At 44.1% G+C, this 25,133-nt stretch overlaps 1 protein-coding gene across 1 annotated transcript in view; it reads left to right on the top strand.

Moving 5' to 3' along the window:
* Nucleotides 1-724: 724 nt before the first annotated feature.
* NPAS2 (neuronal PAS domain protein 2) overlaps nucleotides 725-25,133 on the top strand; it is an 84,458-nt gene continuing 60,049 nt past the window's right edge. The window contains exon 1 of the mRNA XM_056861998.1: nucleotides 725-987. Within this exon, the coding sequence (XP_056717976.1) occupies nucleotides 725-987 (263 nt within the window). The remainder of the gene's footprint in view (nucleotides 988-25,133) is intronic.

Raw genomic sequence — 25,133 nt, 5'->3', positions numbered from 1 at the left:
AGAGAGAGGGAGGAGGAGGAGGAAAGGTCACGCGTGTTTGGGAACAATATGTAGGTCAGTGGAACATTTCCGGCACTGGCGCAGAAGCCAAGGGAGGGAGGGAGGGGTCCCTTTTGGCCCGCTCCCGCCCTCCCCCGACGGGAGCCCCGCCTCTTTTCCAGGGGGAGGGGGGCGCCGGGGAGCCCCTGGGCGTCCCTGCTGCACTCCGCGGCCCTCCCGCGCGCACCGGCGGGCCGGAGCTCCTCCGCGCCGCGCCATTCCCGGCCAGGAGCAGCCAGCGCCAGAGGACCCTCCCCTGCTCGGGTCCAGCCCACCGCCCTCCTCAAGCGGGAGCCGCACTCTTCCCATCCCCGCCGGCGGCACAGGCGGGAGCGGGCGGGCGCGCGCGCCAGGCTCCCCCCCCCCTTCCCCCGTGGTGAGAGGGGAGCTGGACGGCGCCGCGCCGCGGGTCTCCCTCCCGGCCCCGGGCGGGAGCCGATGAGGCGCTGCCGGGGAGGATGCCCCCCTCTCGGCCCCGGGACAGCCACTTTCCGGGCGAGAAGCCCCTGCCGGAGCCGGAGCGCCGGCGACTTCATGCCCCGAGAGCCGCCCGCGCCTGCCGGCGTCCCGCAGCCCTCCGTCTCCAGCTGCCTCCCCGGGGAGCTCCCGGCCGCTTGTGGGTCTCGGGAGAGCCGTCCGGGCGCTGAAGGGGAGACCAGCCCGGCATGCGGCGTCCCCCCGCACCATGAGAGACGGCCGGCGCTGGAGCTGCGGCGGCACTAGGAGCCCCAGGAGGAGAGGGGCGGCGGCGGCGGCGGCGGCGGTGGGGGAGAGGCTCGCTTTGCCCGGGCTCGGCTACGGCTGCAAGAGCGGCGGCGGCAAGGAAAGTGGCCGCATCAAGCACGACGGCGAGGGCCGTCCGCCCCCCCAAGTCGCCAGCGCGGACAGCAGCGGCGTGTGGCGCGCCCTGGCCGCGCGCGCCCCGCTCCCCACGCACCGGCACCGCAGGTAAGAGGCGCGGGCGGCGCCTGGCACAGTGGCGCGCATCGACGGCAGCAGGCCGCTGCTCCCGCCACCGCCGCCGGGGGGCGCCCTTGGAGCTGGCGGCAGGGCGACCCCTGGCCCTGGACCAAGGGGTCCTTCAAACAGGAGCTCTCCTCCCCCCCCCCCGCCATCCCTCAGGGTGGTGCGTGAGCAGCAACGTGGAGGCGGGTAGATTTCGACACATACATTGAAAGATGGGTGGTTGGGGGCATTCCCGAAAGGTTCTGGAGCACTGGTTCCCAGCCAGGAGTCCGTGGACCCCCAGGGGTCCACGAGAACTGAATTAAGGTCCGTCAAACAAAGTTATAAACCCATAATAAATTAATATTTTCAATTAAAAGTTCTCTATTATAAAAATATATATTCAAATATTATTCTAAGTTTAATGTTTAACTAACAGTTATGATTAAAGTTTATTTTCAGATTCTCGGATTTTTTATTTTGAGCCTTGGGGTCCCTGCACCGAACAAAAAGGTCCTAGTGGTCCCTGGTCAAAAAAAAGCTTGGGAACCACTGTGGAGGGATGCCTGTTCTGAACGGGGCCCTTCTGGCCTTCCCAGCTCTTCATTTGCTGTGGCATTGTTCATACCGGTCATTCATATGCGGGGTCTTCATCACCCGTAATACAAACTGCATTTAAAACATCGCTTTTGTAAAAACAAACCCACCAACTTATGAGCAATACTGAAATGTGTGCAAAAATAATGTGGTACACATGGAAAAAGTGCTAGTTTTGGGTGCAGCAACTGATCAAAGTGGTCTGAGACTTAATTTTTGCAAGTGTGGTGACCTTCCATAAAATTGCATTGCAGTTTTGTATAACTATAATCAACATTTACACGGTAGCCCTTGCCCATGTGGTGTAGTGGTTAAAGTGTTGGACCAGTATCTGGGAAATCCAGGTTAGAATCCCCACTCTGCCATAGAAGCTTGCTGGGTGAATTTGGGCCAGTGACACAGTCTCAGCTTAACCTACTTCGCAGGGTTATTGTGAAGGTAAAGGAGAGGAGAACAATGTTAGTCGCTTTGGGTCCCCATAGGAGAGAGAGGTGGGATATAAATAAATGCGCACAATGTGTCATGTACATGGAACACTATTTCAAAACTTTATGTAGGTCTTAGTTCATGGAGAGAGATGCATATTTAGCATGTGCCTTACTAAAGATAATGAACAATATTAATGTTAATTTGGGTTTGGATTAAGAATAAATACTGAAGTATAATGTAAGAAAGGACTTGTTCATTATGAAAGAATGTTTAAATATTTCTGTGAGTGGCTGTGTAGATAGGGGGCCCAGTGTACTGCTTTGCCCCGGGGGCCTATAATGCTGTTAAGATGGCCCTGGGGTATTAAGGATTCTACTGTCAGAATTTACTGAGAGATTCCCTTTAGACTTTTATTCTCCTCCAGGATAATTTTTAGGACAAAGATGCACACATTGCACCTCTGGATCTGATGATATAACAGTTGCAGCAGATAACTTTAGATTTCACTACATTCCCCTACCAAGGAAAAGCCTTGTTTTCATAATACTTCTGTCAATGCAAGAATTAAGTTGGTCACTTACTCTGTCCTTTAAAAACATCTTTACATATTTTCTGCTTGTAAGGGTTGCTTCAGCTTCTGAGCTACTTGGTTTATTCATGAACAGCAAACAGGTGAAGCATTGGTGTTCCCATCACTTCATGAGCTCATCGCTTTAATACAAATTGACCTCCCCTTATGCACTTCTTTTATTTATACATAGGGATGTATAATGATCAAGGTGTCTTGTGTGCTGATTCTTGCCACCCTGACTGAAAATCCCCGCCAAAAAGATGTCTGCCACTAAGGTCACCAGGAACAACTTTTGTGCTGTAAAAGGACTGATATTTGTAGAATTTGTAGAATTGAAACTAATCTTCCAAGTCTCACCTGTGTCTCTCCTCTTTCCTGGTTAGCTTCAACCATAGTTTGCCTGTGGCATCCAAGCTTGACAAATTATTCTAAGAAAAAAATGCCGCTTGAAACCATGGTTTAGAGACAGTTCTGTTTAGCACTATATGTAGTTTGCTTGATTTGAATATTGCTATAATTGAGCAACCCAGGAAAGGGAAGAGGAAACTCACATGTAGGAGTGGAGGACATAAAAGACCATAGGATGCTTTCAGTTGCCATGGTTGGGTAATGCTTTCAGTTTAATGGTTGGGTAAATCTACCTTCAGTTGTAGATGTAAAAGATCATTTCACTTTCATAGCACTGAAGTTTTGTTTCCAGGGATATAAGCAAATATTTAAAATGGTTAAGTTATGTCATGTTCTTCTGTCACATAGAGGAAAGGAATTAGGAGATAAAACCCAGGGTATGTGAATTGTTTCCCTGACCTGGATGGCCCAGGCTAGATTTCGTCAGATCTTAGAAGCTAAGCAGGGTCAGCCCTGGTTAGTATTTGGATGGGAGACCACCAAGGAATACCAGGGTTGCTGTGCAGAGGAAGGCACTGGCAAATCACCTCTGTTAGTCTCTTGCCATGAAAACCCCCAAAGAAGGGGTCGCCATAAGTCGGCTGCGACTTGATGGCACTTTACACACACACACACACACACACATGTGAATTGTTTGGAACACTTGAATGTGCTATACAAATACTGTTATTTTTCTAGTATTGGGGAGGGACCCTTTTAATACTACAATAATAGTACTGTAAAAAGATTTTAGTAAAATATTGCATTAGGAAAAGTTAATAGTTAAATGCCTGCGTATTTGTATTTTATTCTCTTTCCTATAATATTAATAATTTAAATTTTGATGTTTTAATTATGTTGGTTTTGCTTTATTTTAATATAGTTTTATTTGCAAGGACTCTATATTTGCAAGTTTCAGACTCAAACTGCCCAGGAAGCCTAAATCACTCTTTCCTCCCTTTTTATTAAAACTGTAGAAATATTTCTGCTGGGTCCAGATTTTTTTTTAAATCATGAAACCAGTACAATGAGGGGTGCAGTTTTGATTTTTTTTTTATTGTGAACTGGCTTGTTTAGGTTTTAAAACCAGTGACATGCAGTTTGATAAAGAATATAGTCATCAGTGTAAGGATGTAGGTCGCAATCTACAATTCATTTATTACAGAGAACTCCTTTGACAGTGAATGGAAAAAAACCCTAAGTAAGTAGATTGTAACTAATAGGGGTCATAGTGAAGTGGTAGAGAATAAACAGAAGATATCAGGGTGAAGTCCAACATCTACGTTTTTTTTTTTTTTTTTTTTTAAGTATCCAAAGTAGCACAGCTTAGAAAGTTTTTGGCATGGGACCTTAGAGAGTCACTGCTGATTGTAATGTACAATACTGGATCGACCTAAATAAATAAAAAGCAGCTTCATATGTTTCTAGACCTAACAGTGCAATCCTACGCAGAATTAAACCCTTCTAAGCCAATTGACTTCAATAGACGAAGGGTGTAGCTCAGCTTAGACCTGCATTGTTGAGGTTGGATTCAAAGTAATGTGAGTAGAGCAAAGCTCATGAAATGGGACTTTCCTGCCACACCCATCCTGTTCCAGCCCACTGAGCGCATAGCTACATGATCTACCCAGCCAAATCACTTGTGTGCAACTGGATTTACAGTCAGATGTGGGGAACTCACCTTAAAAAGTGCTCATTTATTCAGTGCTGCAGGTGAGCCCTGTGAAGTGGCAGAAGGATCTTCTAGTTTCCCATCCTGCTTTAGACAGCAGAAAGGATGGTGGAGGGCTTTTTACCCCTTTTCTCATGCTCTGCGTGCAATAGGAAGGACATGTGGAGCCAGAGAAAAGGGCCGAAAAGTCCCCTCCCCAGCCTTTCTGCCGTCAAAAGCAGGGCGGGAGGGAAAACAGGAGCTCCTTCTTCCACCTCTCAGGGCTCACTTGGAGTGCTGAACAAGTGAGCACTTTTTAAGGTGAGTTCCCCTGATATACATATGACCGTGAGTCCAGTTGCACACAAGTGACCTGGCACATATTGGGCATATTGTGTAGAATAGAATCATAGGCTGTTTATGCTTGGTAATTAGCAGCGTGTTCCAGGCTGAAGTGCCCTGCATATTTTTTTGATTTCTTCACACTGAACCATCATTAGCAGCCATCACTGCGAAGCTGGCGCATACCTGCTTCACATTTACTGAAGGAACCATGAAAAATCACAGCTGCGGCTTAGCTATGCAAATAACCATTGCTAATGACTGTGCAAACGAAGGAACCAAGGAGCAGGCAAGTGGGGGGTGGAATTTGTTTGACTTTCTCCTCTTGCATCAGGACCGTGAATAGTCATTTTAAAGGGCAGATTTAAAAAAGCAGCTTTGAGTGAGCATCAAAATTGACCCTGCATAAATGGCCATAGAGTTGGAAGGGGCCATACGGGCCATCTAGTCCAACCCCCTGCTTAATGCAGGATCAGCCTAGAGCATCCCTGACAAGTGTTTGTCCAGCCTCTGCTTAAATATTGCCAGTGAGGGGGAGCTCACCACCTCCCTAGGTAGCTGATTCCACTGTCGAACAACTCTTACTGTAAAAAAATTTCCCCCCTAATATTCAGCCAGATTGCATTAGCTTTTTTTGTCGCTGCTCATATTTAACTAACAGTCCACCTGTACCCCAAGATCTTGTTCACACACACTGCTGCCCAGAAATATATCCCCCATCCAGTATGCCTGTCCCTCATTTCTCTTACCCAGATGTAGAACTCAACACTCATCCTTGTTGAATTGCATCTTCTTCACATCCACCCAGTTTTCCAGTGTGTTCAGATCTCATTGAATTCTATCTCTATCTTCTGGTGTGTTTGCTGCTCCTCCCAATTTGGTGTCATCTGCAAATTTAATGAGTAGTCCCTCCACACCCTCATCCAGATCATTTATAAAAACATTGAAAAGTACCGGGGCCAGAACTCAACCCTGTGGAGCTTGGCCCTGAGCCTTCCTGAAAATCTGGCACTCAGGGGACTCTTCCGAACAGTGTAACGGCAAAATGGAAGTCTGTGGTATGGGAGGGGAAATCAGCAAAAGTCTTTTCCTTCTCCTTTGCCAGTGAAAGTACCATTCCCCTAGCATAGGTATCAGTACACCAGCAGAATTAGCAACCTTTTGATCCAGCCTTTATAATTCATTTGCAGTTGTATCAAAGGGTCCACGTGTTAGTAACCAATGTGGGTTCAGCTTGGCACTTTATAAAATCACACTTCCTTTAAAGTAGCTGATATTATGTTGATACTGATGACATTGTAGCATGGCAAACAAGTCCTCAAAAGTTAATCAAGTCCATTTTACTTGCCCTCCTAACTGCGTATACCTTTGTTGATCATTTGTGGCCCCCTACAAGCAAACAAATGCCGTCAACTTCCCTGCAGAAATTTGTATTCCTCTCAACTGGTTAGGGGTTTACGAGCCTGTTATGGGGTATTTTAATACTATTATGTTAACACAGAACTGTACAACTCAAATCACTCTTAAGGGTACTTTTGCATTTTTATTAGTTCTAGAAAGCTACTTAACCATGAGGAAGTACCGATTTATAACAATTTAAAATCAGTGTTTTTTTTCTATCGCTTTCTGTTAACTTATTTTGTTGTTGTTGTGCCTCTCTTAACACCTCTGCAGGTCTCTCTAAACCCTGCTTTGTTCGCCCTTCTTTCTGTTCACTCTTCGCAGTATGCTCTTTCTCTCTCTCTGTACCCCATAGCACAGGCTCTGTCTCCATAGCAGCACTATAGGTATCTCTGTACACGTCTCTAATTATGGTAACCCCTTCTTTTTCTTTCTACATTGCATGACATTCTGTTTTCTGCCTCTCCACCCTGGTCTTTCCTCTTTCTTGTTCTCTCTCTCATTCTGTACTGTCACACATCTGTATCCCCACAATTCTGCATCCGTTTTCTTTTTCTTCCTTTGCTCTCTTTTTTTGTTCTGTTATTTTCTACTTCCATATCTTCTTGTTGGTTCAGTGGCAAAGGCACACAAGTCTTCCACTCCCTTAGTGATGCATAGGGATGGATCTCAGATGCAGGTGGGCCATGCAATGTGCTGACCGGCAACAGGCTGGAAAAACTGGTACCATCTTCACCAGGTACCCATGTTAATTAACAGTATCTTTCTTTTCCTTTTCTTTCTTCCTTTCTTTTTGTTCTTGAAATAAGCATTTTTGCAAGGGACAGATCATGAATCATAGAGTTGCAAGGGGCCATACAGGCCATCTAGTCTAACCCCCTGCTCAGTGCAGGATCAGCCTAGAGCATCCCTGACAAGTGTTTGTCCAGCCTCTGCTTAAAGACTGCCAGTGAGGGGAAGCTCACCACCTCCCTAGGTCCCTAGAGTCCACTGTCAAACATCTCTTACTGTAAAAAACTTTTTCCTAATATCCACCTGGTACCTCTCCACCTGCAATTTAAACCCATAATTGTGAGTCCTATCCTCTGCTGCCAACAGGAACAGCTCCCTGCCCTCCTCTAAGTGACAGCCCATCAGATACTTAAAAAGAGCAATCATGTCCCCCCTCAACCTCCTCTTCTCCAGACTGAACATTCCCAATTCCCTCAGCCTTTCTTCATAGTGCTTGGTCTCCAGGCCCCTGATCATCCTCGTCACTGTCCTTTGCACCCGCTCCATTCTGTCCACATCCTTTTTGAAGTGAGGCCTCCAGAACTTCACACAATACTCCAGGTGTGGCTTGACCAATGCTGTGTACCACGGAACTGTGACATCTTGCGATGTGGATGTTATGCCTCTGGTGATGCACCCCAAGAGCTTTTTTTGTCGCTGCGTCTCAGTGACAAAAATCTGCACTGCAAATTGATTTAGGCTCTGAAATGATCTTTTTGCCTCTTGTTGAGATATGTTTTATGTTTGGTACTAAATTCACATTTTTCAGCATGTACAGAGAAACACACTAAATGGTTTTGAGGAACTAGCTAGAAATTGGTTCTTCTAAATGGCTAATAGGAAATAAGTGTAGGAAAAACGTATTTATGAAATGGCTAGTAGGAAACAGGTAGAAAATAAGTGTGCCTTCAGCACATATTGTGTATAATAGTCATAACTGTTTTGTTCTCAAGTTGATATCAAGCAGATTTTATAGAAAAAATATGAGTCTTCAGACTTCTCTTTATTGATTTGCAACAGAAGTCTGAAGATTCATATAGTCTTAGAAATATTTTACATACTGTTAGTAACATATGTGGGCACATGCTTCATTGTTATAGTCCTTTAGTCCCTATGTATGATTATTTTAAAAGTATGTGTTTTGTGATACCACAGTTATGCATTACAATGCACCAACCTAGCAGGGCTGGCTACTCCTGGGAACAGCATGGGGTTCTTGCTTGAGGTAGCAAATTTCAGACAAATTTCGTGCCTCCAGTCTACTTCTCTGTGGCATTTACAAAAGAAAGAAAAGGGTCCAGAGAGTGAGAGGAGGTATAATTTCAAATGTTTGTTTCAGTTGCAAAGACATCTATGACTAGTATTACCACCTACAACCAGGAATATTTGTGTTTATTTCTGAGCCATATTTCCTAAACTATGCTCACTTGAAAATTACAGATGGTGAAATTTCTGGTTAAGATGGTGGAGTAATCAGGAGCAACTCTGTGCTGCTCCTGTCGCTTCTGAATATCATGCTTTGATTTGATTTGTTGTTTGATACTTTATTATTTTACTTTTGTTTCTTATCATGTATCCTGATAAGCGGGCTTATAATTTCAAAACTATGAGCTGTAAAGGAAAAGAAATGAAAACAGCTGCTGAACCTGCTGCCACTGATGGTCAAGAAGAGGTAATTCTCTGGCTGAAAACAATGGCTGCCCCACTGGAAAAACAATCTGATGAACTAAAACAGCAGTACGAAGAACTAAAACAGCATTTCATAGAACTAAAGAGAAAGTTGTTTTAGATGATAAGATGGTCGATGATTCAGTTCAACAGCTTTGGTGGTCGATTGAGTCTATTGCTACATGATTTCAGCAGATGCCCAAAATAGCTGCTTTGGAAGACTGAACAGTGGCTCATGAAACAGTGGCCTCAGTTACATTTAATGTCTTCTCCAGCCGGATATCCCTTGAGGGTTATACACGTGGATTTAACCTTGGTCTTTCAGAAGAGCCTGATAAGGCTGGCCAGCAAAAGCTGTTGGAATTTATGGAAAAGTTTTTTCATGAGCTTTTGCAACTTCTATTTGATTCTCAGTTGCAAATTGAATGAGCTTATTGGCTCCCTTGTGTACCTAGCAACACAAATAAGCCCTCTCCACTGATTGTGCAGTTCTTGAGAGTTAAAGGGATCACCTCCTCCACCCAGCAAGACAGAAACAGGATCTTTGTTGGGATCCTAATAAAAATTGGATCGTGCTATATCCAGATTACACCAAAGAAATAACAATGCAATGTGCTAGAGTGGATCCCATTCCTCCTGCAATTTTTGCAGCTAGAGAACAGTGGTGCATAACATCATGACAATATCAATTTGATCCATTTTCATATGCTAAATAAATATTATGGGCCAATCTGGACCTAAAAATTGGGAAGAAATATTTTTAATGGAAGGCTTGAACTGAAAGGGGATTTTGCATTGGACCAATTGATACACCATGATAATTAGTTTTTGTTATTTACTCAGCTGAGGTCTAGATATGACTTCCCAAATTCTGTTGCATGGCAATATTTATAATCACAAATGTCCAAAACAAAGTATTAATTTTATGAATATATCTGCAAGGTATAGAGAAAGGAATTACACATAAAATATAAATAATCCTAGATATAATATTCATTTGAGTGCATTTTTACCAGGACCATCTAAATATGGTCCATTGCCATTGTGTCTCAGAGTCCCCTTTGCTCCTAGAAAGTAATTGAATCAGTGCAGAAAACAAAACCTACAATATTTGTCTATAATTATTTGATGTTGATTAATAAATATGATATGCAGAGTCTCACAAATGAATGGAATAAGGAGTTAGGTCACCCTTTTTTGCCAAAGCAATGGATTATGGCCTTAAAATTTATACCTGTTCTCTCCATGGATCTTAAGTTGAGACTTATTCAGCAACAAATTATGTTTAGAATATACTGAACACCACAGCGACTTTAGCAAAGAACTGAGTAAAGTGTCTAACTGTTGGCATTACAACTCATACATCGTATCCCTTAAAAATATGCTTTGGGTACGTCCAGTCACTCAGGTGTTTTGGGAGGACACCCAAGTTATTACTTACATCAATTTTGTATTAGGATGTTCATTGGTTTTTGAGGATGCTTATGTACTTTTAAATTATCTGCCCATCTATTGGAGGCTAACTAGTGGTCAATGAAAATGGACTCTCCTGCCCTTACTACAGCTCAAAGACTCATATTACAGCATTGGGAAGATAAATGCCCACCTCCGGTAAATCAATGGATTAAGGACCTTAGACCTCTATCAATATTTGAACGCATAGCAAAAAGGCGACAATTGCACATGGACTTATTTTTAGATATTTGGAAACCTTTTATAGAAACTCACGTGTTGATTTGCCACCGCTGTTGTTATATTTTTGTTTTAACTTTATGTACACCTTTTTCTGTTCTTTTTAATTTTTTTACTCAATTTATTTGCTGGAATTTGATTTTTTGCTGGATTCCACCCCCACCCACCCTGGTGGTTTTTCCTGTATTTTTAAAGAAATAAATTTTAAAAAGAAAATGACAGATGGTTACATATCAGTGACATAACTGCATGAAACATGCACATCTTGAAGCAGCCAGTTTCATTAGGTTCATTTCAGTTATTTTTGTACAATGCGGTCAGAGTAGATCAAATGTGATGCCTTCAGCTATTCTTCATATTCATATTCCCCCCTGAATGACATACATGCAGGACTATCCAGTCTTACATTCTAACAGTCAAGTGTGGGCCGACCTGCAGATAGTGACTGAAAACAGATAGTCCTGCAAACTTGGAGGACCCTTCAGGATTGTAGAAAAATCTGAAAAAAATTAAAAATTCATTTGTGTGTGTGGGGGTAAATACTCTCCAAATAAGATACCAGGGTCTGCCCAAAAACAGACAATACACCCTACCTCTTGTGTCCTGCATTGTTGGAGTCCAGTAGCTACTCTAGGCCTCACGGTGGCTTCGACAGGGCTTAGAAGCTGCTCCAGGACTGGCGATGGCTGTGGCAAACCCTAGGGTCACTCTGGGCCCGGCGGGGACTTCTGTGGAGCCAAGGAGCCACTCTGGAACTGACGGGCGGTGTGGTGGAGCCCAGCAGCCATGCCAGGCTCAGCAGTGGGGGCTGCGGAGGCCAGGAGTTGTGCCAAGCCAAGGATCAGTGACTGGGGAGGGCAGGGAGCTGCACCTCAGTTCAGCTAGCAAGTGTGGGGAGGATACGATCTCCCTACAAATGTCATGGGCTCCCACTTGTTCTAGCCTAATAGCAATTTGTGGAATAGATTATTTGTTAGATGCTTATGCTATGCTTTTTTAAGGGAGCTCAGGATGGTTTTCATGGTTCCTTCCCACATTTTATCCCTTTACTATCGCCCTGAGTTGGATTATATTGAGAGATTATAACTAGGGTTGCCAACCTCCAGGTAGTAGCTGGAGATCTCCTCCTATTACAACTGATCTCCAGCCGATAGAGATCAGTTCCCCTGGAGAAAATGGCCTCTTTGGCAATTTGTCTCTATGGCATTGAAGTCCTTCCCCTCCTCAGGCTCTGCCCCAAAAACCTCCTGCCGGAGGCAGAAAGGGACCTGGCAACTCTAATTAAACTGGCTCACTGCCACCCAATGAACTTCATGGTTGAATAGGCCATTAAACGTAGGCCTCCATGGTTCTAGTCCAGTACTCTAATTGTGACACCATGCTGGCTATCTTAGATCAGGCTGAGGGAAAAAAATAACTGGCCCAAGGGGTACTCTGTGGTTGAGGAGGGATGCTCAAGCTTTGCTTTCCCTTATCAAATTCCATCATATATCTGGGTCTCCACTTCTGTTCTTTGCTTGTGTTACACAGCATCACCATTTGGGACGCAGAGTATGGGGGATATGGAATCTTCTGTCTCAGTGAAAGCCTTGGGGTTGACAGTCAGGTTACAAATACAGTAATACTACTTGAAAAATAAAGTGGAGGCAAGAGCTCCAAACTGAGAATAATGTGGTAAACATGTTTTGTGTGCATGCTTCCTATGGCAATTACACAGTAGCTTAGCTCCAGGGATTTCCCCTTTCATTAAAGCCTTAATTACATTTGAAACAACATTAGAGTAGTTATAGTTTGGTAATAAACAGCAGGGAATATTTGGAAATGATAATAAATTCCTGCTTACAGATTCAGTCTAGAGAATTTGCCTTTTACTTACGGTGCAGAAACGAAAATATCCCCTACAAGGAGACCATTTAGCATTTTCTGAAGTCCAGCAGCTACAACTGTAGTCAATTCGTTGTTGTCATGGTAATGGATTGGTCAAAATCTGAAGGGGGGAAAATCTGTCTGTGTTCCTGTGCTTCATAAAATGAAAGACTGCATCAGTGTAATATAGAGTAGATAAATATTTAGGCTAATATTGTGTCTTTCTTGAAACACACCTGGGATTTCAATTTGAAACTGTTAAAAAAATCTACATGTATATGGACAGACCGATTGTACCATGGGAAATAATTAATTTAAGATCCTAACTACTTGAAATGCTTAGAAATATGTAGCTTTGACCTGAGGGTGTTTTTTTAAAAAATTATATGCTTGTTTGGATGTTTTAATCTGGCTTGGAAAATGTGTGTGGGTGTGTAGGTTTCTAGTAGGGCTGAACTGAGAGTTCCAAAGCAGATTTCCTGGTTTTTAAAGGGTGACTTTGGGAGTGGAAAATCGTCTCTTTGCACATTTTTCATGTCTGTTGTGTATTCATGATAGCAGCAATCTCTGGTCCCCCCCCTGCTGCTCAACACCTTTTTTTCTATCACATTTTTATCCCACTTTTCCTCCAAGGAAGACAGCATTTATAGTTTTCTCCTCTTCATTGTATCCTCACAAGTCTATGAGGTTAGGCTGACAAAGACCTTCTTGGCTGTGAAGGGATTTGAAGCCAGTTCTCTCCAGTTCTAGCCTAACTAGACACTCACTTAACTGCAACGTTTTTAAAAAGGACACTCAGTTTCCCTTATTCTCATTTGGCTTTGAAGATATGACTGACATCTTGGCACTGCTGTGATGCCAAATCTGTCACACTAACTTTAGGTGGGGGGAGCAAAAAACAACAACCCTCTTTGCAAGGTTCTTTATGGAAAGCTGCTGAAACAGAGGGCCCTCTTTGTAGCCTATGACCACTGCAGTGAAGTTTTGCAACTTTTTTGGCAAAAAGAAGGGCTTTGGAGGAGTTGGCTTTTTCTTGTGTGTTTTTTTAGCTGTGATGTGGTATCAGCAAGTACATCTGTAGTGGCCCCTTGGTATATTTCATTGTGTCCCCTCCAGAAAAAGCTGCCACGTATTCCACTTAACCCAGCTGAACATCAGATTTTAAATTCTAATTAAATATCTGTTAGTGTAAATCAGCATAATTTGAAGGTTACTTTGGTTTATGCAAGCTGCCCGCAGCTCCAAATGGCTGCTTTGGTTTGCATGGCTCAACTGAGCATAAAACAGACATGCCTGCTCTTGTGTCAGCCTCAGGGTTTGTACCAATGCACAGTCATAATAGTGGCTTGGTGTTATCCAAGGATTTTCCTGCTCCAGTGAGCTCATCTGGCGTCACGGCAGCTGTTCCTTGTCTAACCCATTTGAAAAAGCTCCTTTAATATAATCAAATATTTAAAATAATGCTTTTCTTATTGATTACTTATCTCAGTAAAAAAATAAAGCATAAGCTTGAATATTGTCCTGAAACAATGGTTCAATAAGAGATTTTTTTCAACAAAATAATCATAGTTTTACCATAACAGGCTGTTATTGATTGGTTTAAGTTTTTCTTGTGGAATACCTATATGCCAGTTGATTTTATATTCTGTGTGTGTGTGTGTGTGTTAAGTGCCATCAAGTCGCTTCCGACTCATGGCGACCCTATGAATCAATGTCCTCCAAAATGTCCTATCTTTGACAGCCTTGCTCAGGTCTTGCAAATTGAGGGCTGTGGCTTCCTTTATTGATTCAATCCATCTCTTGTTGGGTCTTCCTCTTTTCCTGCTGCCCTCAACGTTTCCGAGCATGACTGTCTTTTCTAGTGATTCTTGCCTTCTCATAATGTGACCTAATTCTATTCTAGATCTTCCTTTAAAACTGTTTTTACAATATATTTAAGTCATATGTGGGAACAGACCTTCCCCCAACCAGCGTAGTGTAGTGGTTAAGAGCGGTGGTTTGGAGCAGTGGACTCTAATCTGGTGAACCGGGTTGGTTTCCCCACTCCTACACATGAAGCCAGCTGGGTGACCTTGGGTTAGTCACAGTTCTCTCCGAACTCAGCCCCATCTACCTCACAAGGTGTCTGTTGTGAGGAGAGGAAGGGAAGGCAATTGTAAGCTGGTTTGATTCTTCCTTAAGTGGTAGAGAAAGTCGGCATATAAAAAACAACTCTTCTTCTTGCTTTAAATAACTGCCAAATTTCAAGTGAATTGGACCAAGAGAACCAATTGTAGGGCCCCCCCGCCATACTCCATTGATTTCTATGGGGGGGGGGGAACCTGAGAATCCATGTCAATGTACGACCTGATAATTGCCGAAGCCAACTGAATAGGAACACTGTAGCAAACCTAGCAAATGTAAAATCAGAGAATCCAGCCAATGTACAACACAAAAATCTACCACATAAAGCAAACCTGACATGAAGCAACTTCAGCAAAGAACACAACTTTGCAGTCAACAAAAACAATTTAAAAGGGCATAATCTAAGACAAATCAACCTGGCAAGCCGATATGAAGCCTCAAAAGACACAGACACTCAAAAAAAGGGGGGAGGAAAAAGAGAAAAACGGTTCTGGGAGCCTTCAAATGCTGGGTCCCAGTACTCCGGGATATTTCCAGGATTTTTCAAGATCTATTTACTGGTATTCCAGAAAATCCCAAATACCATCTGGAGACCCAAATATATCTAAAAAATACTCATAAGACATTTTTCAGTTATATATTCAGTTCAGATATATCTGAATGCACATCCCTGATAGGTATTCTTCATGGGTACTTGGAAGTCTGTGATTGGTCAATTAGGTATATTTTAGCTACAGAGTTAGCCCATTCCTAAAGGGGGGGTAGATCCGCGGTAGCTGGGAGCGGCACAGCTGCGCCTCCTCCTCAGAGGCTTCCCAGCCACCAAAAGGAAAGAAAAAAGCATTTTAAAATAAAAAAGTGAAAATGCCTCCATAAAGTAAAGTGAGACTACGCCACCAAAAAAGGTGGTGTAGCAACGCCACAGCTTGAGGAAGCATTCCCAGGGCTAAAAGGTTTGGAAGCTGACTAATGTCATTTCTACCCCTTGGAATGCCAGCATGGCTTTTCCCTTCTGGGAATTCCTTGCCAGCACTCTGCACTGGAGGTGGAGGCTGGCACAGCTCCGTGGCTCCCTGACACTAGCAGTTCGCCCCCGGAATGGCATAAGTGCCCCTTATCCCGGGTTAAAGGGGCACATGCACCGGCATTGGGTCACACCGGCTCCTAAGGAGCTTGCCCCCACCCTTCAGGATTGCAGCCTAAATCAAATCCAATTCCTGAAAGTTTCTTGCTAGGTACTGAATGCAACTAAGAGGCCTGCAGTGAATGTTTTGGTTAGTAAATTCCAAATTATCATATGAATGTTTATTTAGAACTTCCACAGAGTTCAGTGGAGCTTACCTGTATAATTATGCATAGGGTTGCAACATTCTCTGTCCTGGCAGGGTTCACTATAGAGAAGACCTTGATAGAGCCAGTGTTCCCTGCTTTGTGATACCCTTGTTCTGTGACACACCATGGAAAAACAAAAGATAAATGTGCTCTTACTTTTTTTTTTGGGGGGGGAATCCAGCTCCATTCCCAACTCCCTCAGCCTCATTGCAAATTAGTTGTTTTAAAGTACACTCCTCAATATTTTTACATAAGACAGTCTTGGAGTAGTTTCATTGCTTTTGTGGAATTTCAGTGTTACATATGCAGAATCTGAAACTTGATGAAGTGTAGTCACAGTATATTTTTATTACATTTTTAATTAGAGTGTAGTTCACTTTGTACCTTAGAAACTGCTTAACAGTTCAACTTCTGATCAGTGATAAAATATTTAATACACAGCTCAGTGATCTGTGTAGTGATTATCTGATACCTAGAGCTACAGCATTGACTGATTATTAGCAGTAATCTGATGTAGTTTTTTTTAATAAAAATAACTTACAGGGCTATTGGACATAGAAAAAAAGAGCTAGATCACAATGCAAAATCCATCTGGATTTTGTGGAAAGGGTCATCAAACAGGAGAGTGGGTTGTTACCTAACCCAGCTCAGTTTCCTACAATTACAATACAGCCTGCCAAACAGGTTAAAAAGGACTGTATTCTAATGTAAACATTTTCCATGTGTGTTGCTCCACATGTGGGAATAACTACACATGATGTTAGCTCTTAATATAATCGTAATTCTGAGGATAAAGAAAAGCATCCCAAAGGAGAGAAACATGAGCATTAATTACTGGAAAAATGTATATTATTAACTTTACACCACATGAATTCCCAATGTGATTTTTAGAGAACATTAATTACTGTCTACTGTTTCCTTAACAGATGATCTCTTAGCAATAAAAATAATCCTACTGCTGCTAACAGCATTATCATTTGCTAGTAAGAAAAACCATTCCTGATGTCTCTGTCACTGACATTGATATTGTTCAGTGGAACTTGCAGCTCCGGCAGTATCTTTAGGGCATTTCATGGATTATGAAGGGCAACTATAAGTTTTGGGGACAGAATCTGTAGCTCAGAGGTAAAGTATTTGCTTTGCATGCAGGAGATCCCATATTCAATCCTCAGAATGTCCAATTTAAAGCAAGTAGGAAGTGATGTGAAAGATCTTATTGCCTGAGACCCTGGAGACTCACTGCCAGCCAGAGCACGTAATACTGACCTAGATGTACTAGTGGTCTGACCTGATATAAGGCAGCTTCATGTGTCCATGGGTGTGAGTTTGCCATCAAACGGTACACTTGACAAGGAGGAACAGTCAGTTCTAGATCCTGTATTGCATATAGGCAAATGCTGCCGGAGAACGTTCCGTGACGTAGGAGGTTTTCAGTTCAAATCTTCTCTATGTTGTGGACTCATTAAAAGCTGTCAGCATTAGGCAAGTCGTGCAGCAATAATTGATGTCCTTACTGGAGGTCCAATGGCCACATGGCCCAGCTAGACCAGGTGGTGATCATCCTGCAATGCCTAGAGAGGGTGGCGGAAGGCATGAAGCAACTCCAGCATGGCATAGAGTGCCACCTGTAAGGCCTATTGGTGACTATCATGGGTCTTCTGCGTGGCATCTGGCCCATGGACCTGGAGGACATCCAGGGGCACCTGAAGCAGTCGAACTATTGGTGCCACAGGGTGCTAGGGGTGCCATGGGGGACAATAGCAGGCATGTTCTCAATGTGACCAGGGTCATCCCTCCCCGGACTGTCCCCGCCATTTGGTTGCACCTATGTGACGTTATCTATTCCTGGTTTTGGTATGTGTTCTAAGTAAAGTTTATTATTTCTAGGTGCTTGTTCATTGCTTTGATTCCATGGTGGTGGTGTGGGCTGGGTCTGCCCCAGTCTCAAGCCTTCTCTGCCTTCCAGGTTCAGTGTCCCTGGGTTGGCATGCTCTCCTGACAGGGCTGTTGGCTTAGGGGCTGGGTGGGAGGCCTTCAAGGGGGCCTATGCTAGTCCTGCCACTGCCACGGATGGTTCCAGCTGCCAGCTGCTGTGTGGCACATGGACAGAGCACAGGGAGTTGTGCCTGGGGGAAGAAAATGATAAACAGTAGTGTTGCTGCAGGGATGTAAGGTGAACACATGACCCCTACCCACCCTCAAGGTTCTGGGGCAGGTGAGTTCTGCAGTTGCAACTCAGGATGGTCCTGAGAGTTTGCTGTCAGGGTTGGGGGTGCGGGTCCATGGTTTTCACCTGCTGGACTAGTCATCTTCCATGTGGTAGGTGGTCTCTTCCATCTGGAGGGTGGTTCTACTCCTGGTGGTTGTCTGGCCTGCCTAGAGGTTGACAGCCCAGGTGGCAGGCGGGTGCCTGTGGGGAAGGCAAAATAATGCCGTGTATGGGTATAGGGGTATGTCAGTGTGCCACCCTGAGGCTTTTTTGGAACTGGCCTCAGTGGTGGGGGAGTCTCAGGGTGGTGCCCCCATGGGGCTGTGGTTGGCTACAGCCCCCTATAGGCAAAACCTGTGCTGCCATCTGGTATGGGCCCATATGCTGCACCTTCCTGGATATGGCCATGGCCTCTGGCTGGGAGGGGGATGTGGGTGTAGGAGAAAGACCTGCTGAAGGTGAATGAGGGATGGTGGACTGATCTTGGTTCATGCTGGAACATCTGTGCTGTGACCGCTGGGCTGAGGCACTGCAGTCGGGCAACGTGCTGCTGCTGTGGCTGCTCTGAGTTGCTGTGCCTGTGAGAAAGGACTGGGATGCACCCTTGTGGTGGCAAAGGAACACCCTCTTTGTGGGGAGCAGGTCTTCAGGGGTCTGCTGGACCTCTGCAGCTGCTTCCCCCTCCTATTCCCGCTGTCAGTGAGTTGCACTCCCACAAGATGCACCCATTGCCAAGCGTGTGTGAGCCATCACGATGGCAAAAATGCTAAGTACTACATTTGTGAGGCTGATCAACATAGCTCTATTCCACCTGACTTGGTATCTGGCCAGGCCGTGCATAGTTTTATGTTGCCTGCCAGGTGCCACTGTTGGCCATTCTGTGGTTGAGCTGGAAACTAATGGGTGCTGGGCATGGTGCTTATCAGCCTCTTGTGGGTCCTGGGGCCATGAGGTGTGGCAGCTGGAGGGGGGTTGGTTTTTCAGACCTCCATGAGCGCCTATGGGCTATGCCATGGGTTTTGCAGGCGTAACTCTGTGCTGCTGTCTGGGGTGTTCCTGGGATGGAACGGCTTAGGAAGCAGGCTAATTCCTGCCATGCCGATGGGCCCACCTCCTCCCCTCACCAGCACAGGGAGTTGTGCTGGTGGCACTCCAGTGGTGGGCCGCAGGTACACCTTGGCATAGTTGGTCCTGGCACTGGGTGACGGGGTGGTACGCTGGCAGATCTCTGAAATACTCCAGAAGAGCAGCTGGTTGCGTACTGTCGTGCTATTAATATGTTTATGTATTAAAGTCTGATTTTATTTTAAATTGGGTTTTCAAGACATTGTAACATAAACTTTTTGTTGTTGTTGAAACTACCATTATAAATCTGTTGTGTTTTTGGAAACACACAATTAGCTACATTTTGCTTCAAAGGATATTAAGGGCAGAAAATGAACTGAGATATATTTTTTTAGGCATCTAGCCATAGTTTGAGTCAATACTGGATTTTATTTATGGAATAACAAAGAAAAAAAATTAACAATAGCTTAACAACCAGTGCAGTACAGTACAGGAAACTGTCTTATACTCTGCATATCACACCTAATCCAATCATGCCTGCTAATGTCATTTATTTGCTTTTGACATTTACATGCTATTGCCATGGGTGTCAAATTCACTCTTCTCTACTTAAGGATAGATGGGCTCACATTCTAGCTGTATCTGAAGAATTGAGCTGTGACTCATGAAAGCTCATACCCTGCCAGAAATTTTGTTAGTCTTTAAGGTGCTACTGGACTCTTGTTCTTTTCTACTGCTACAGACAGACTAACACGGCTACCCATCTTGATCTTTCTCCATGGAAGGCACCACTTTTAGCCATACAGAATGGAAATCCATCAATGTTGTAAAGAAACTTGCTCAGGTACAGACAGACATCATCTTTCTCACCAAATGCAGAAGACTGAACATCATACCTAAGGGATTAAGAATAAAGAATCCACTACAGTCTACTTACCCCACAAACTATGGTGAAAGCTTGTGTCATGCATTCTCCAAGAAGCTACTGAAACAATTGGTCAGCATCTTGTACCAGAAACAGATCCAAGGAAAAGCTCACTGAACTTGACTCCTCTCTACATAATCAACCTTTTTTAGAAACAGGAGACGAAATATCTACAATATGCAACAAACTTCCCTACAAAGGCAGAAAGACAAAAAACCTTCCAACCTTTTGCAAGGCACAACTGGTTGCAATAACAACCTCACCAACAATATTGTCAACCTTTCCCAGCATACTCTCACCTTGGCAGAGAAATCTGTCCTTTCAAGAGGCCTATCCTTCTGCCTCACTAAATCCACACAGACAGTACAACTCTGTGGAGACCTGGAGGCCTTTTTCCACCATCTACATTTGAAGGAATGCTTTCACCACAACACAAAACAGAACACACTCGAACAAACAGCCTCCTCACAGTTTCAACAATCCACTGCCGAACAACCTCCTCACACTTCTACCAATAAACCGTATAAGGATGGCCTATTAGTTCCCACTCAACACCATAGAAAGAAGGACTCTATGTGGACTCCTCCTGAAGGTCCTGTATAACTAATGTTTCAATTGCTGGACCCAAACTGAAATAAACAACAAAAACCACTGCTTAAGATCCAGTCTCAGACTCACAGAGAAGAATGTCATAAGGAGCCTGAAGAACAATCCAAATATTATAATAAAATAATCTGACAAGGAAGAAGCCATTGTCATGATGGACAAAGCAAAATGTACACAAGAAGTTGAATGACAACTCTCAAACACCAGCTTCTACAGGTCACTATCCACAGGCCCCACACAGGTATACCAGTGAGAACGCAATAAAATCATGAAGTTACTAAAACATATACAGGAACAAATCTATACAGATACATCCCAAGAACCTCAACTGGGCACTTTCTACCTCCTGCCAAAGATACATAAACCTGGCAACCTTGGATGTCCAGTTGTCTCAAGCATAGGCATCACTGTAGGAATATAAGGATATATGAACTCCATCCTGAGACCACATGTCATTAATACCCCCAGCTATGTCCGTGATAAGGAAACTGCAGACCATCAACCATCTCCTAGAAAACAACATTCTAGCCACCATGAATGTTGAGTCTCTGTACACCAACATCCCCCATGAGGATGGACTACAAGCCATTAGAAACATCAGTCCTGACATCACCACAGCAGATCTTGCCACTGAATTCTGCAGGTTTGTTCTCACCCACAACTACTTCAGGTTTGGTGAGGACTTATACCTTCAAATCGGTGGCAAAGCCATGGGCACCCACATGGCTCCACAGTATGCCAACGTTTTTATGATGGATCTAGAGCAGCATTTTTTGAACTCCTACCCATTGGCACCTCTCCTTTACTTGAGATTCATTGATGACATTTTCTTTGTCTGGACTCATGGCAAAGAAGCCCTCGAAAGATTTCATCAGGCTTTCAACAACTTCCACCCCACCATCAATCTAACGATGAATCACTCTGAACAAGAAATAAAATTCCTGGACACCACAGTACAGATACACGAGGGACACACAAGCACCAAATTATACTGGAAACCAACAGATTGACAAATATATCTACATGCCTCCAGCTACCATCCCAACCATATCAAACAGTCCATTGTCTATAGCTAAGCCCTACGCTATAGTCTCATCTGCTCCAACCCCTCAGATAGAGATACTCACTTGAAGGACCTACAGCAAGCATTTTTGCAACTACAATATCCTGCTAATATGGTAAGAAAGATGACTGGAAAAGCCAGAATGATACCCAGGCACAGCTTGCTACAAGACAAGCCCAAAGAAAATCTCAATAGAACACCTCTGGTGGTGACATACAGCTCACAACTCAAGCAGTCCAAGGTATTATTAACAACCTACTACCAATGCTGGGTTGTGACATTTCCCTCACTAAGTCACTGGAGGGCCAACCCTTTCTTGCTTACAGATAGCCTGCTAATCTAAAACAGATTCTCACTTGTTATGATAAACTACTTAACAGTAGCATGGGCTCTGGTACCAACCCTGCAACAGTCCAAGGTGCCAACTTTGCTCTCATATAGATCCTAGCAACACCATCACTGGGCCCAGCAACGTCAGCCATACTATCTCAGGTTCATACTCCTGTTCATCTTCTAACATGATTTATTCTATCACATGCCAGCAATGCCCTTCCACCCTCTACATTGGACAAACAGGCCAGTCCCTGTGACAAAGATTAAAGGGACATAAATCTGACATCAGAAACCACAACATTCAGAAACCAGTTGGGGAATATTTTAACCTTCCAGGACATTCATTTGTTGATTTAAGAGTAGCAGTTCTCTTACAAAGGAATTTCAAAGGGAGATTAGAAAGAGAGACTGCTGAATTACAACTAATAATGAAGCTCAAGACTATGCATTCTCTCGGACTGAATAGAGATCTGGGATTCCTGTCTCATTACCAGTGCTGATTTCTCCATACCTACTACCCCAGCTTGCTGGGGGTAAAGTGTAGGTAACTGGGGAAGGCAATGGCAAACCACCCCATAAACAGTCTGCCTTGTAAACATTGGGATGTGACGTCACCCCATGGGTCAGTAATGACCAGGTACTTGTTCAGGGGACTACCTTTACCTTTACTACCCCTCTGCATATCACACCTAACCCAATCACGCCTGCTAATGTCATTTGCTTGCTTTTGACATTTGCATGTTATTGGCATTGGGTGTCTAATTCACTCTTCTCTACTTACGGGTAGATGCATTCACATTATAGCTGTATCTGAAGAAGTGAGCTGTGACTCACAAAAGTTCATACCTTGCCAGAAATTTTGTTAGTCTTTAAGGTGCTACTGGACTTTTGCTTTTCTCTACCAACTCACACTCTGTGCAGTGGCTGAACAAATTTTGGCTAACATGGTGATGAGTATGCAGGAGTATTTGCTACACATTCTAGAATTCTAGAGTGGTAAGCTGCAGTGTTGCAGTCCAAGCTCTGCTCACGACCTGAGTTCAATCCCAACGGAAGTTGGTTTCAGGTAGCCGGCTCAAGGTTGACTCAGCCTTCCATCCTTCTGAGGTCGGTAAAATGAGTACTCAGCTTGCTGGGGGTAAAGGGAAGATGACTGGGGAAGGCACTGGCAAAACACCCCGTAAACAAAGTCTTCCTTGGAAACGTCAGGATGTGACGTCACCCCATGGGTCAGGAATGACCCGGTGCTTGCACAGGGGACCTTTACCTTACCTTTAAGAACTTGTTACAAATGCTTCTGTTTCTGAAAATCACCAATTTATCAGTGCATATCACTGTGCTTGATGGAGGAGGACATGCAGCAGGTCTGGAAGCTCAGCAACACAGTTTTGTCGTCTGATGTTTTGAATAATATAACACAGCTTGCAAAGAGCATGATGTCAGTGTTGATCTTGTGTTCATCCTTATGAGAGGGTGAATATGAGGTCAGTTCTTCTTTGGGAGATCTGGGCTTAAATGGTTCTATCTGCATGGTCCCAGATCCACTGACTGATTTGATATCAATCTGCCTCTTCGATACCCTACTAAACATGGGGAAAAGGACATCTATACTAAGAGATGCATAAAAGAATTAGACTACTATAGTTCCACAATGCATGCCCGGAGAGTATGTTCAACTCAATTCTTTGGCATTCCTCCCCCTTTGCTAACTCCACTATACTTTTACAACCTGACAGTCCCTTCCTTCCGAAGAGCCTTTATGCTCGCCCGGTTAAATGCTGCACCCTCAGCAGTATTAAACGGAAGATACCATATTCTGACAGACTTTGCCACTGCAATTCAAAGAAAATTGACCCATTATTTCATAAGATGATGGAATGCCTCCTCTTTAAACACCACCGAGATAAATGGATTACCCCCATATTGCTGAGAATTCCTGCCCCCATGAGACAAAATAGTCCTATTTTTGCCAATGGATAGAGATCCAAATATAACATTGGCCATGGCCAAATATCCCTCCATCATATTTTCCTCTAAGAAATAACTACTCAGGACCTATGGGTCATAGCAGCAAAAAAGGAAAGGAATCTGCCTCTTCAACAGCTTGTGCAATTCTGGGCCACATGGCTGACTGGGAAATCCGTTCCAACAGAACTGTAGTATCTGCCCTGTAAACTCACAGTAAACTAATACAGATAACTGTGCCAACATCTGTATGGCATCTGAAGTGGTGACAGCTGCAAGTCACATAATATTCCTGATTTTAGATGCAGTGTATCCTATTCTTCTGCTCTCTGCCATTGCAGAGTTATTGCAGTGAAGGCTTTGTATGTATATCCCTGTAGTACATAAACTACCCTGACCTGGATACACCAGACTAGTCCAATCTTGTCAGATATCAGAAGCTAAGCAGGGTTGGCCATGGTGAGTTCTTGGATGAGAGACCATCAAGGAAGACCAAGGTTGCTAAGCAGAGGGAGGCAATAGCAAACCACTTCTGTTGGTCCCTTGCCTTAAAAAGCATATGGGGTTGCCATACGCTAGCTGTGACTTGATGCCCCCCTCTCAAGTATATATTACAATCACTGTCCCTCTCTTAATAACACATCACAATGGATGCAGAAAACGTGTGTGTGTGTGTGTGTTTAAAAATAGCTGTTTGGCACCTCTGAGTGTGTGTGGGAAATCCATTGTCAGATCTCTGTGTTTAATCATACAAAGCAGCTCGAGAACCCCAGTTCGACTGCTACACTGGCAAAGGAAGGTTTAACTGTCCCCCTGTACCATTTAGGAGCCCCGTGGTGCAGAGTGGTAAGCTGCAGTACTGCAGTCCAAGCTCTGCTCACGACCTGAGTTTGATCCCAACGGAGGTTGGTTTCAGGTAGCCTGCTCAAGGTCGGTTCCATCCTTCCGAGGTTGGTAAAATGAGTACCCAGCTTGCTGGGGGTAAAGGGAAGATGACTGGGAAAGGCTCTGGCAAAACACCCCATAAACAAAGTCTGCCTGGGAAACGTCAGGATGTGATGTCACCCCACGGGTCAGGAATGACCCGGTGCTTGCACAGGGGACCTTTATCTTACTGTACCATTTTCCCAATAGAAATTACACATGAATCCA

The sequence above is a fragment of the Euleptes europaea genome, chromosome 16 (assembly GCF_029931775.1).
Source record: "Euleptes europaea isolate rEulEur1 chromosome 16, rEulEur1.hap1, whole genome shotgun sequence".
In the NCBI taxonomy this organism is placed as follows: Eukaryota; Metazoa; Chordata; class Lepidosauria; order Squamata; family Sphaerodactylidae; genus Euleptes; species Euleptes europaea.
Note: the sequence above shows the minus strand (reverse complement) of the source record. Positions and strands in the feature narration are given on the sequence as shown.